Here is a 12,578-nt window from a genome sequence, read left to right as displayed (position 1 = left end):
TTATGCTAGCTGCTAATGTTGATGTTTACCTATTCTTCCTTCATCTGTGTGCAGAGGAGAGGCAGTATCGCTGTGAGGACTGCGACCAGCACTTTGAGTCTCGCTCCCAGCTCTTGGACCACCAGAAGCAGCCGTGTGGGATGCCCCCGGTCTCCTTCCTCAACCCAGGTATGGCTCAAAAATTGGCAGTAATAAAAAAATAAAAATAAAAATAAGGCTCAATTCGTGGCATGTGATACGGCAAAATGAAGATGATGATTTAGATTCTATTTACACTTTTTCGTTCATTCTTTTTTTCAAAATAAAATCAAAAATAAGAAAACAAACAAACAAAAAAAAATGTCTTCATTATTTGTCTCCAAAACCAAAATTTTAAAAAAAGGATCATTTTATTTTATTTTTTTTCCATTTAGTGTTTAAATGAATAATGGGAAAACAGATAATGGCCATTTCCCATTTTTGTGACTTAAACTGTGATGCGTCACATATGGACTGAAGTAGGACTAAAACAGGACCGAACGAGGACTAAAACAGGACTAAACCAGGACTACACCAGGTCAAATCAGAATTAAACCAGAATTAAATCAGGACTGAGTTTCGAAACAGTTCCGGAGCTGCACCCGTGTAGACCGTTCGGTGACCGCAGGCGACAGGACCAGTGCAGCCTACACCCGATTATGCTTTGCAGACACCCTGCTCGGTGGGTTCGGGGTTCTCCCTCTCTCTATCAAGTCCAAGATTAGTTCTGGTTCGGACCTGGTTCAGTCTGTACATGTTAAAATTGGATGAAACGCTTTTTCCATTATTTATTTAAACACAAAATCGAAAAACTGGGAAAAAAAAAAAGAAAAAAAAACGTTATCCATGTTTTCATTTTGGTTTTGGAGACAAATGATGAAGAAAATTGTTGTTTTTTAATGTTCTTTTTTTTTTTTTTTTTTTTTTTTTTGAAAAATTAATGAACAAATAATACACGGATTCATTTGCTTCCTCTGAAAGTCTGTGTTTGAGCAGACAGCTGCATTATGCAGAAAAGTTGAATCACATTATGATGGTTTCACCAAAAGAGCAGATAGTCACACGGATGAGATCACAATCAGATTTTTATCACCCAGGCTTAGGTTCAGCTAATAGTAAAGTCACATTTCATTAAATTGGTATTGAATTGAAATTGATTAACTATATTTTATGTATAGTATATAAATAAATAAATAAATAAATAAATAAATACATACACATGCACATACATATTAAAAACAATGAGCATCATCTTCTGCCCAATAACACGAGTGCACTATGCATTTTCAGCAGCAGAGATTTAACTGCAACTGCTTTTGTCCACTACTATAATTTAAATTTATATGATTAGAATCTCCGTTCAGGTTTTATATTTGTGTCTAACCCAACCCTCAGGAGGAGACAATGATCTGAAAGCCCAGGAGCCTGAAGACCTCCGACCACTGCACCTGTCCCAAGGGTTTCACGAGTGCAAGGAGTGCGACCAGGCCTTCCCTGATATCCAGAGGTATGGAATCTTTTTGCGACTTGTTTTAGCTTCAGTGACATCAGCTGAATGAATTACGAGATGTGACAATGGACAAATGGACTAAAATTGACAGCCTGTTTGTTTTGTGTCTAGTCTGGAAGCCCACATCCTGTCCCACTCTGAGGAGAGGGAGTACAAGTGTGACCAGTGCCCCAAGGCCTTCAACTGGAAGTCCAACCTGATTCGCCATCAGATGTCACATGACAGCGGCAAGCACTACGAATGTGAAAACTGCTCAAAGGTAAAGTCATGACACAATGTGATCCAAACATTTTCTGGAAGCATTTATCATCTGAGTAAATCACAAGGCTGCAGACAGTAGAAATGTACAAGGTAGATGGGGGATCCCTCTTATTTGTGGAACATGTGGACATTGCAGACCTCAAGATAAAACCCCCAAATATTAGTCTTTTTTTTTTTTTTTAACAACAATTTACCTCCAGCTGTTTGATTTGGTAATTCTAATGTAGTTTATTCTCATTGATTTGAAATTGTTTTTACAAGTATCATTACCTGATACTAAGTAATACTAAATCTAGTATCGCAACAACATACTCATCTGAACAAGAAATTACTAAAAAATAAACAAAACTGAACCTTTTGTGAACAGTTTTATCAGAGCTAGAGAAGATCACATGATAATATTAAAGAAACTATTTTTGTGTTGAAAATTAGTAAATGATTAGTACATGATTAATGAATGCTTACTTAAACATGTATAAATGCTGTGTAGATAAAGAAAAGAAAGCAATTTATTACTTATTATTATAAGTAATTATTATTATTTGCAAATCAAAATTGATGCCTAGTATTGAGCCTTTTTCTTAGTTTCATAATTGAACTTTTAGTACTTTGTGATAACCTCAATATCCTTAGCTGTTTAACCTCTTCCCAGCTTTTTTCTTTATTCATCCTGAAACACTAAACATCTGATTTACCATTTGTTGTTTTTAACTTTTTTAAATGTATCTTATTGCTTTGCTTCATTTGTGTGGGAGCAGTTGTAGTTTGGCTGCACAACAAAACAAAGCCAACCAAGCTTATTTGTCTATTTTGCATTTCATATAGCCACTCCCTTAAGTTGATGTTACCTGATCGTAACTTTGGTCCTGTGTGTGCGCTCCCTCCCCCAGCAGGTGTTCACAGACCCCAGTAACCTGCAGAGGCACATCCGCTCACAGCACGTGGGCGCCCGGGCACACGCCTGCTCCGAGTGCGGAAAGACCTTCGCCACTTCGTCAGGCCTCAAGCAGCACAAGCACATCCACAGCAGTGTCAAGCCCTTCATGTGTAAGTCACTAAGACCCTACCTATGTAAGTCTGACCTCAAATCATAACCATACTTTCACTATGTTGATGTAATCTATGGTAGAACCTATTAACCATTTCAGCTTGTACGTGGTAGACTTGATTGTGCATGTTGCTTTACAGGGGGTGGTAAAGTCAACAGGTTGATCCCTGAAGAAATACAGCTACATATATGATGTCATAAGTTTGTGTTATGTGAGCTCATTCTGACATACAGTATTTGCATTCAAAAGTAACTGTTTGTTTGTAGAGGCACAGTGGCTTAGTGGCCAGAGCTCACGCCTCACAGTAACTAGAAGGTGCCCAGTTTAATTTAAGGACCACATGAGGCCTTTTGGTTTGGAGGTTACGTGGACTCCTTGTGGCTGGGTGGGTTTCCCTCCATCAATCAAAGTAGCATGTACATGTAGCATGTAGCAGCACCGGTGGCAAAACTTTAGTTGTGTCCTAAGGCAAGACACTTAAGTCACATCAGGGCGACTGTGGCTGTAATGATATCTTACCACAACCGGACTAGAATGAATGAATAATGCACAAAACTGTAAAGCAACTTTGACATCTGGAAAAGCAATATATAAGAATCCAGAGCATGTACTCTATGACTCTATCCTGACAAGAGTAGCTCAAAATCTCGAGATGGATCCCTAGGCATTTGGTATAATTTTATTGTAAAAATTCAATTTAATTATCTCATGGTAAACTAATGTATTTGATGCTTAAACCCAGCCCTATACTATCGCCTTAATGTTTGTATAAAAACAAGCATTCTGACACAGGGCGCAGACTTATGACATCATAATAAGTTGATTGCTTCTTTGCGGGGATAGTTGTGAAACTCCTGCAAGGCAATGTAGGGACATACGGCTGGTCACTCTATAAGAATGACATTTGGGATTAGTATTATTGCAACGTGTCAACTGGAAGCTCGATTTCTTCAAAACAAAGGCCACATCTGAATCAGCATCACCACTGCTGAAACTGCATCTCTAGCCTTTAGGCTAGCACGTCAATCTCCCACTCCCACGTGAAATTTAAGCAAACCTTTCCATTTTATTGACCTTCCCTGACCTGCTTTTGCTAAACTTTGCACTACCATTAACAGTTTCAGATTTGTCTTCTTATGCTAACCGCCAACTTCAAGTCCTAAACACACTTCGACCCCTGACCCCTCCGCCACCTCGCAGCCTAAAGCATTATGACCTTCACTCCCGACCTTTCGCCCTTGTGTCTCCGCCTGACCTCTGCTAACTCAGAGCTGGGAGAAAGCTGGCAGCGTTCACACACATAGAAAATGAGTGCAGATACTAGCTTACACCGCACGATGCACCATTCCTCCCAAATGGCAACCACATGGCCTCTCCAGTGTGCACATTCAAAAAGAGTCCATTTGGTGTAATCAGCAGAAAATATGCAAGTTTTAAAACAGCTAATGGGGGTGTGAAAAAAACAGAGGGGAAGGCCTGAAACATGGTGCCTGGGAGAGATCGATGATTGACAATGTTTGGATTGCATTATTGTCGGAAATGAAAATTCAAAACACAATTTGTTCATTTGCAGATTTTGGACGAGCACACAAATGCACTCTACAATCCAAATCTCAAGTTGCAGTATTGTGGAAGAAATAAATTCAAAACAGTTTATTAATTATCAAATCTTCTCTTGGCTTACAGATGTGTGCTAGAATTTTGAATCTCAAAATGTTCACACCACATTAGAAAACGTATTTGTTTGTTTATTTATTTATTCATTCACAACTTGGCTCCACGATGAGTCACAATGATTTCAATTATAATGGACTTTATTTTGTATCCTTAGGCTGCAGAATTGTACACAGTAATGGAACCTGCTCACACACACTCACAGACATTGATCACTGTTTAATAATTTATCTTGAAATATTGTTGACATGTTTACAGCTAATTGGACGTCTCTAAATACTATGAAAATGTACTGTTGTAATGTACCTGTTTCATAAATCTACTACTACGTTTCATACCCCACAGTGTGCAATTGGAACAAAAAGAATGCATTATTTACTCCAAAATGCTTTGTCTTCATTCTCCCCTGATTACGTCAACCACACCAAAGCCACAAATTCAACTCGTATCAATTAACTTAAACATTACAGTATATGTTATAGAACATAACATCCAAAGTTGGCTGCAACATTTGGCGCTCTCTGCACTTTCCCCCTTAGCTCTTCCTCCCCATTCCCTCAAATCGCTTTTTGTGCACCTTGTGTCTGGAAGTCATCCAAAGTATGCAGAAGTGTAATCACACCGAGATCCTAACCACTTCCTTATCCTCATTTTGTAGATCTAATAACAATGTGAGTGAAATCAATCATGGTGCTCTGGTTCGAACCGCTTTCTACCATTAGGAGATGATCAAAGTACCATTGATGTGTCAGCTGTATTGTATCCGATCTGCGAAATGTCTCTTGGAGCTTATAGTGCAATAACAACAACAACCGAGACGTCTTCCAATGCATTCTTGACTTTTATTAGCATAGTCGATCAAGCTAGCATGAGAAAACAATATGTACTTGGCCTCTATACTGCTCTTTGTGATTCGGAAATGGTGGTACTAGATAATTTTGACAGACAAATAATGGCCATAGCTTTGTCTGGTGCCACGGTACAAGGGACAGGGTCAGGCAGGGTCACATAGAGACACGGTGGGCTGGGTGTGGGAAGGTGAACTAACGTTGGGAGACAGAGGGACAGCTATCTGAACAAGGTGAAGGGGGCTGAGGGGTGGACAGCCGAGGGGAGAGGACGTGAGACCTGTCCCTGGGAACCGGACTCCAGGATAGGATTCATTCAACTTGGCTTCCTTCGCAAACTTAAAATAGCGCCATTGTACTGAGCGCGGCTGAGAATGTGTGTGTGTGGAAGGTTATGTCTGCAGTGTTGTGTGTGTCTATCAGTTTCTCAGTGCGAATGTGCCGCCTTGTCCCCTGTGTCTGTGTGTGATTGTTTACGAAGTCCCTGGGAGCGTCCCTGGGAGGACAATGGGGCTGGACATGCATGGGAATTGGGTTTGATGTGCAGGTGATGAGTGGTAGTCACTGACTCACACTGTCAACCAAACAGTTCCTCTGACAATGCCAGGATCTGGACACACCTACTCCCATTTTGCTTGGAAACTTCTGATGGGAACACATGCATCATTCATATGCTGTATTTCCGGTGATTTGCCTTTCTAGCCTCAAGTGTTTTTATTGTGTCATAGGTCTGTTTTCCACCAAACCGTTAAAGATTTGGGTCACAAATCGGATCAACACAATCACTATTAGTTTGCGCTCCTTCTGCTGAGCACAACTGACACTGTTTAGACAAAAAATGGGAACCTTTAGTATCTCTGATTAGCTGATCTGTACTAATGGTGGAACATAAACCTATAATATAATGTGACATTCATTTGTGAATGCGCTGGACTAACACACTGCTCCTCTGTCTTCATGTTTGTGCAGGTGAGGTCTGTCACAAGTCCTACACACAGTTCTCTAACCTGTGTCGTCACAAGCGCATGCACGCAGACTGCCGCACGCAGATCAAGTGTAAAGACTGTGGGCAGATGTTCAGCACGACATCCTCTCTCAACAAGCACCGGCGCTTCTGTGAGGGGAAGAACCATTTCACTGCTGGGGGCTTGTTTGCCCAGGGCATGCCCCTGCCTGGTGCTCCTGGTTTGGACAAATCTGCCCTGGGCATGGGCCACAGCAGTGCTGGACTGGCTGACTACTTTGGTGCGAGCCGCCACCACGGTGGGCTCACCTTTCCTGCAGCTCCTGCGTTTCCCTTCAGTTTTCCTGGCCTGTTCCCCTCTGGACTGTACCACCGGCCCCCTCTCATCCCGGCCACCACCTCCCCGGTCCGACAGCCGCACCACACACCGGGGTCAGGGCCAGAGCTGCTCCCTTCTAGCCCTGGGGTCCAAGATTCTCAAGAGCTGCTCAAGGCTCTGCGTAAAGACGGAGGCTCTCCTCGTACCCAGATGACCGCTGCTGATTTTCACACCTCCTCAAAGCGAATCAAGCCAAGCGACCAATCAGAGAGCAGCGATCTGGATGATGTCAGCACTCCCAGTGGCAGTGACCTAGAGAGCACATCGGGCTCTGAGCTGGAGAGTGACATGGACAGTGAGAGGGAGCGAGGGGCTGCGCGAGAGAATGGTAAAGTGTCCAAACGTAAGGCCAGTGAGGGAAGCTCCCACAGCCCCAAACTGCTGGGCAACAGTGCTGCTAAAGACTTTCCGGGCCCCTCTTTGATGCCCTCCTCGCTGGACGAGCACACAGCCGTCACAGGGGCTGTCAATGACTCTATTAAGGCTATTGCCTCTATTGCAGAGAAGTACTTTGGTTCAACGGGACTAGCCGGCCTTCAAGACAAGAAAGTGGGCTCTCTGCCCTACCCCTCAATGTTCCCACTGCCTTTCTTCCCTGGATTTTCTCCTCCAGTTTACCCATTCCAAGATAAAGACCTCAAACCTCCAGGCCTGAAAGGTCAGCCCCAGTCTCCTGGGGAAGACTCCAAAAAGGTGAAAACAGAGTCACCTTTTGACCTCACAACCAAGCGTAAGGAGGAAAAGTGTGAGGTGCTAGTCCCCTCCAAACCAGAGTCCTCACAGAACAACCAGGACCAGCCTCTGGACCTGAGCCTGGGACCACGGGCACGAGGACGCAGTGGGAAAGAAGAAGAGTCCAAGAAGATTTATGATGAAGGCAAGTCCGTGCTGGAGGTCCCCAAAGCTGACACCTCTTTACAGCACGCCCGGCCCACTCCCTTCTTCATGGACCCAATCTACAGGTATGGCCTTAACTCAACAGTCACTCACCTGTTTGTGATTGTTCATAATTTCTCTCATGAAATCTATATGCAGTTCAGTGTGTGTTAAGAGCTGATAGAAATGTCCCATTAGCAGGGTTGAGAAGAGGAGAATGAGTGATCCATTTGAGACGCTGAAGGACAAGTACATGCGGCCAGCTCCAGGGTTCCTCTTCCATCCCCAGGTGAGCCTCTATCTTATGGGAGATTGCACAATTACTGAGTATGTTTGCACAGTTATGATTAATATGAATATAAAATGAGTATACTTTGTAATTTTATGGCTTGCTTGTCCACATTCGCCGGCCGTTCCATAGTTATAAGTTTTACGACAGCGTAACCAGTCTAGATATTACACATTTCTCTCTATAGGGAGCAGTAACTCAAAATGGCTTTTCGGGGTTGACCATACAGCATTAATGGGTATTACTATGTGGCTCCGGTCTTTGCCTGTTAAGACCATTGGCGCTATGTAAAACAGATGTGGCAGCAAGAAAGGGGCACAGTGTGGCATGTCTTCACGTTATGTGTGTATGATTGCAATATAAAAAATGATACGCTTTTAAACCCCTTGTATCTGCCCCCGGGTTGGCTGTCGTGTTTTGAGCTAAGTAGCGTGTGCTCAAGTGTCTGTGCTATGAAGTGTTGCATTGACGTTCATTTGTCCGCTCTTAGCCTGCGGGTGAGAACGGGTCGTCGGGAAAGTGAAAACACCACTTTCTCAAGCGTACCATTCTTTTTTTCGTTCTTTCGTTCTCTGGTCGTTTCAGGTCTGGTTTTTACAGGCTGTTTCATTTGTCTGATTTATGTCCCTTGTCCAGACTGCCGCATGGGTCCGGGCCGGCAGCAGCCACATGGCCATCCCACAGGCCTTAATGAGGTGTCCTATCAGTAGAAACACTAACAGAGTGCTTAGGCCATCTTTATGACTTTATGATGTCTGGACACACAAATCATTCCCAGAAACAGCCAGAGCAGACCAGACCGAACTGGGGCCCCTTCTCTTTGTATAGGGGTTCTCTTGACTCAGTTTTGGGGAATCGAGAAGTAGGCTACAAACTTTTTTTTTTTTTTTAACTAGTGATTCAGCTTTTTATTTCCTGGCAGGAGGTTTTTACTGCCAAGCTATACCGGCTAAGGTTACATAGAGGAATCACATTCATAGCCAGTTATAATGAGTTTATTAAAGACTAGGAAGTGTTGGGAACTATTAGAGGCAACCTGAACGCCATAATACTGCAGATAGCTAGCTCATTGCTCATTTAGAGTTAATAATGCGGACCACAAGCCTTTGCTCAAAAAATGCACATGTGTCCAATCAGAAGGTGTTGATTCATTGGCTACTTCCTGGTCTTGACTGCCTCCTCTGTCCCTCTGTCTCCTCCCCTCAGTTTCGTTTGCCAGATCAGAGGACTTGGGTAAGTTCCTCTTTGTGACACAAATTTGTACCTGTATCCCACATAATGCATGGGCAAGATATCAACTGGCACCACCCTTCCATCCGCATGGCTTGTATGGTGAACTAGAGAGCTATCATTTGGAGTCGATGAGAAATGTCCAGTTTATATGTGTTCAGAAGTGTATAAATATATTCATATACATTTAATTCTGCATGGCTTCAGCGATTCTGGTTGTATGCACCAGTTTTGAGCACTATGACTTCTGCTGTTTATTGACGTCATTGAGAAAAAGCAGCATGATGAGATTTTCATTAGCTTAGTGGAAGAAAGCTTTGAAAATGTTACGGTTAATTTCAATGTGCAGTAGTGCTGTGTGCACTCAAATATATAAACATTGCACAAATTTGAGAAAGGACAGTCTGTAAAAGTTCACAAGTGATTTTTGATTATTTTAAGATTAGTTTTAGTCTGATCATGCAAACATAATTTCTGGCAAAAGTCTTAAGTCACATTTAATAAGAAAATGGTATATAACTTACATAAACATGGAAAAAAGAACCACAAATGTACATCAATTTTTTATCTTGGATTTGATTTTGAAACAATTAGGGAAAAGTGAAATGTGATCTTAAGAATGCCATTCTTGTGTGAGTGTGAATGATGTCTAGATTGGCTCGATTTCAACCCGTTTTGGGACTAATTAGGCCACATCCTCTGCTCCCTTCTCATAAAAGCCTTTTGATGGGGATTTCCACTTCTCCTACTTCATCTTGTCTATCTCCACCGTTAAACATTGCTTATTTGTAGAACAACCATGCGCTCCTTCAAATGGGCATGGCGGAGCTGCCGAGTGGTGGGCTGCTTTCTATCAGCGCCGGGGTAACAGTCTCTCTGGGACACTGGCGAGGGGGTGTGGGGGGTTCTGGGCTGGGTTATGGGGGGCCCGGTTCCTCCCCTCCAAACATCTGGTTCCCGATAAAGATCAACAATTGAGAATGCATCCCGCTAATTAAGGCCCTCGCAGCATCACTGACATCTGAAGATAGCCAATCAACAGCCGGTCCCAGTGCGGCGCTACAGCAACAAGCAAGTCCACAGACACAGCGCCCGAGGGGGGGAGACTGAAGAGAGGGGAGGCGAGCGCGGGTGTGGGGGGTCCCTCTACAAAAGGCTATATAAAAGCTTTGAAAAATGACTTGAAATTGTTTAAGTGTAACATTGTGCAGGGCAAACAGTGGATAATGACCCTGATTCATCGTCCCATAAAAACACAGGGGTTTTTGAAGTGTGATCCGCAGCAGGCTGATAACCACATTCATATAAATAATGACCAGAGTTTATATAAAAATCATTTACCGCTCAACTACAAAAGCCATTGGAGGTTTTATGGGTGCTTAATTGTTTGACAGCACCTTGAGAGGCTTCCACTGGAAATACACAAGTTTTACTGCTAAGGTTATAATACTCAATACAGTTTATGGTCTAATTGTGTCTATACTAAATGCTTAAAAAAAAAAAAAACTATCGAGCACAGTAAGTAACTAAAACTCATTGAAAAAAACAAAAATGTCACCAAATCCAAATGATTTATCATATTTTAGAAACAAGCAATTTGAAGTTTTTATTTTAATTTTTTTAAGATGTGAATTTACTTATATATAATATTTATTTTCGTGCTTACATTTTGCTATTGAGAAGACTGCTCTGTTAAGAATACATTGGATAACACTTTTATGTTTTTAAGTAAAATTATATTTAGGAAAAATATATATATATATATTGAGAACATCTTTTTTGTCAGCAGCCTGTTGTGAAAAACAAAAAAATCTGGAGTAAGATATAAGGAAACATAGGGCTCCTCAATTATGGAAAAAAAATCATTATCATGATTATTTTGGTCAATATTGAAATCACGATTATTCAAAGATTATTTTTTAGTCGCACGATGCATTTATTCAGCATGTGTCTCTCTCTCTCTCAAAAAAAAACCCCAAAAAAAACATTTTGTTATTGATAATTTAAGCAAAAGTTTCAAACTGAAAATAAATATAGGCTACAAATATGAACCTTTAGAACAGTTTTGCGATGTATAAATCAAAAATGAATAAAATATACTTTGAATATGAAATAAAACATAGAAAAACATAAATGTATTCATGAACCCAATCCAGTCCAGCTCTTCTACAATCTCTATATTTAAAAGATAAAATAAATATACTTATATAAAAAATATCCCAGAATAAACTTTGATAAGCTTTAATCGTTTCATTTCGATTATATGAATTTGGAAATCGTTTGACACACAAATCGAAATCGTGATAAAAATTTGATTTGATTGCACAATCTTAAGGAAATATAAACAATATAACAACAATTAATGACTTTTTTTTATATCACACGTTATAATACAGTTGTTTTGCATACTTCTAACTTGTCTGTCTACCTCTAAAACATACTCATGGGGTACAGGTAAAATAACTACTAACCAACTCCATCCAAAATGTCACCACTTGTGTGCAGCCATTGTTCCACTGAGGCATCTTATCAGTCCCTCAATCCACCTGACAACTTTAGCACGCTAACTCTCCCCAGATTTATCCCCTCACTCAACGCTCGCCTCAACCAAACTCACAGTGCACACCGAAGAGAAATATGAAAGCCTTTCTCTCCCTCTTTCCCGTAACCACTTCTTCTTACATCCTCCCCCTCCCTCGCTTTCTCTCTCCCCCTCCTCTCTTTGGAGCTGCCTCGCGTTTGATTCATGGCGTGCAGCATTGCCATATTCATAATCAAACGGACCTGACACTCCACATCCTCCCTCTGCAAGAACTTTACACTCCGCACGTCAATCCTAATCACTAGCTCCTAACAGCCTAACCTGCCGCTATGCATTACACCACTCTTTATTCATCCCTCTCTCCTCTAGTCGCACCCTTCTCTCCTCCCGTGTCTTATGAGATGCTCCTTCTCTATTTCTCAAATGTTGGACAGACGGAGATGGAATGTCAGGGTGCTATAGTGGACGACTTGGATCACAATTGATTTGTTGTTGAAATTTGAATAAGAGATGGGTGTGGAAATTCAGTGTATGGACAAATAATGGAAAGTTTCATTGGTTAAAACTGGAGGGAGTCGTAAATTGTGTTGAAATAGGGGAGCTGAGCTGACAAAGTTGCTTTTTTTCTTTTGCTTTTTTGCTTTATAGCCTATCATGGTTTACTTTAATTTTGTTTATTATGTCGTAGAAGACAATTAAAACTTTCTGCTTCTTGAAAGAGTTTACTTTACTTCCGAAGCTGGCCAATAAGAGGAGAGGATGAGGTAAAGAAAACTGATTTTAATTTATGCATTTATTTATTTTTAGCAAAGACATTAACCAGAAAAGTTGACAGAGTGAGATACTTTGAATATACTTTGTATAAAGTAAGAAATCAGAAATGCAACAAATAAGAGAATATGATTCATTTAGGACTAGACATTGGTTTTATGGTCACG

At 41.3% G+C, this 12,578-nt stretch overlaps 1 protein-coding gene across 2 annotated transcripts in view; it reads left to right on the top strand.

The window, feature by feature from the left end:
• Positions 1–12,578, top strand: part of mecom (MDS1 and EVI1 complex locus) — a 243,544-nt gene that overhangs the window by 215,112 nt on the left and 15,854 nt on the right. The window contains exons 5-11 of one of the 2 annotated variants that reach the window (XM_055147905.1): positions 55–168; positions 1,414–1,525; positions 1,640–1,787; positions 2,680–2,860; positions 6,330–7,665; positions 7,781–7,868; positions 9,075–9,101. In XM_055147905.1, the coding sequence (XP_055003880.1) occupies positions 55–168; positions 1,414–1,525; positions 1,640–1,787; positions 2,680–2,860; positions 6,330–7,665; positions 7,781–7,868; positions 9,075–9,101 (2,006 nt within the window). Of the gene's footprint in view, positions 1–54; positions 169–1,413; positions 1,526–1,639; positions 1,788–2,679; positions 2,861–6,329; positions 7,666–7,777; positions 7,869–9,074; positions 9,102–12,578 lie in introns of both variants that reach the window. The other variant, XM_055147906.1, reaches the window with a different exon arrangement.

The sequence above is a fragment of the Boleophthalmus pectinirostris genome, unplaced genomic scaffold (genome assembly GCF_026225935.1).
Source record: "Boleophthalmus pectinirostris isolate CB_2022bp ecotype Guang Dong unplaced genomic scaffold, ASM2622593v1 HiC_scaffold_9, whole genome shotgun sequence".
Lineage (NCBI taxonomy): Eukaryota > Metazoa > Chordata > Actinopteri > Gobiiformes > Gobiidae > Boleophthalmus > Boleophthalmus pectinirostris.
This window is presented reverse-complemented; position numbering and strand designations above follow the sequence as displayed.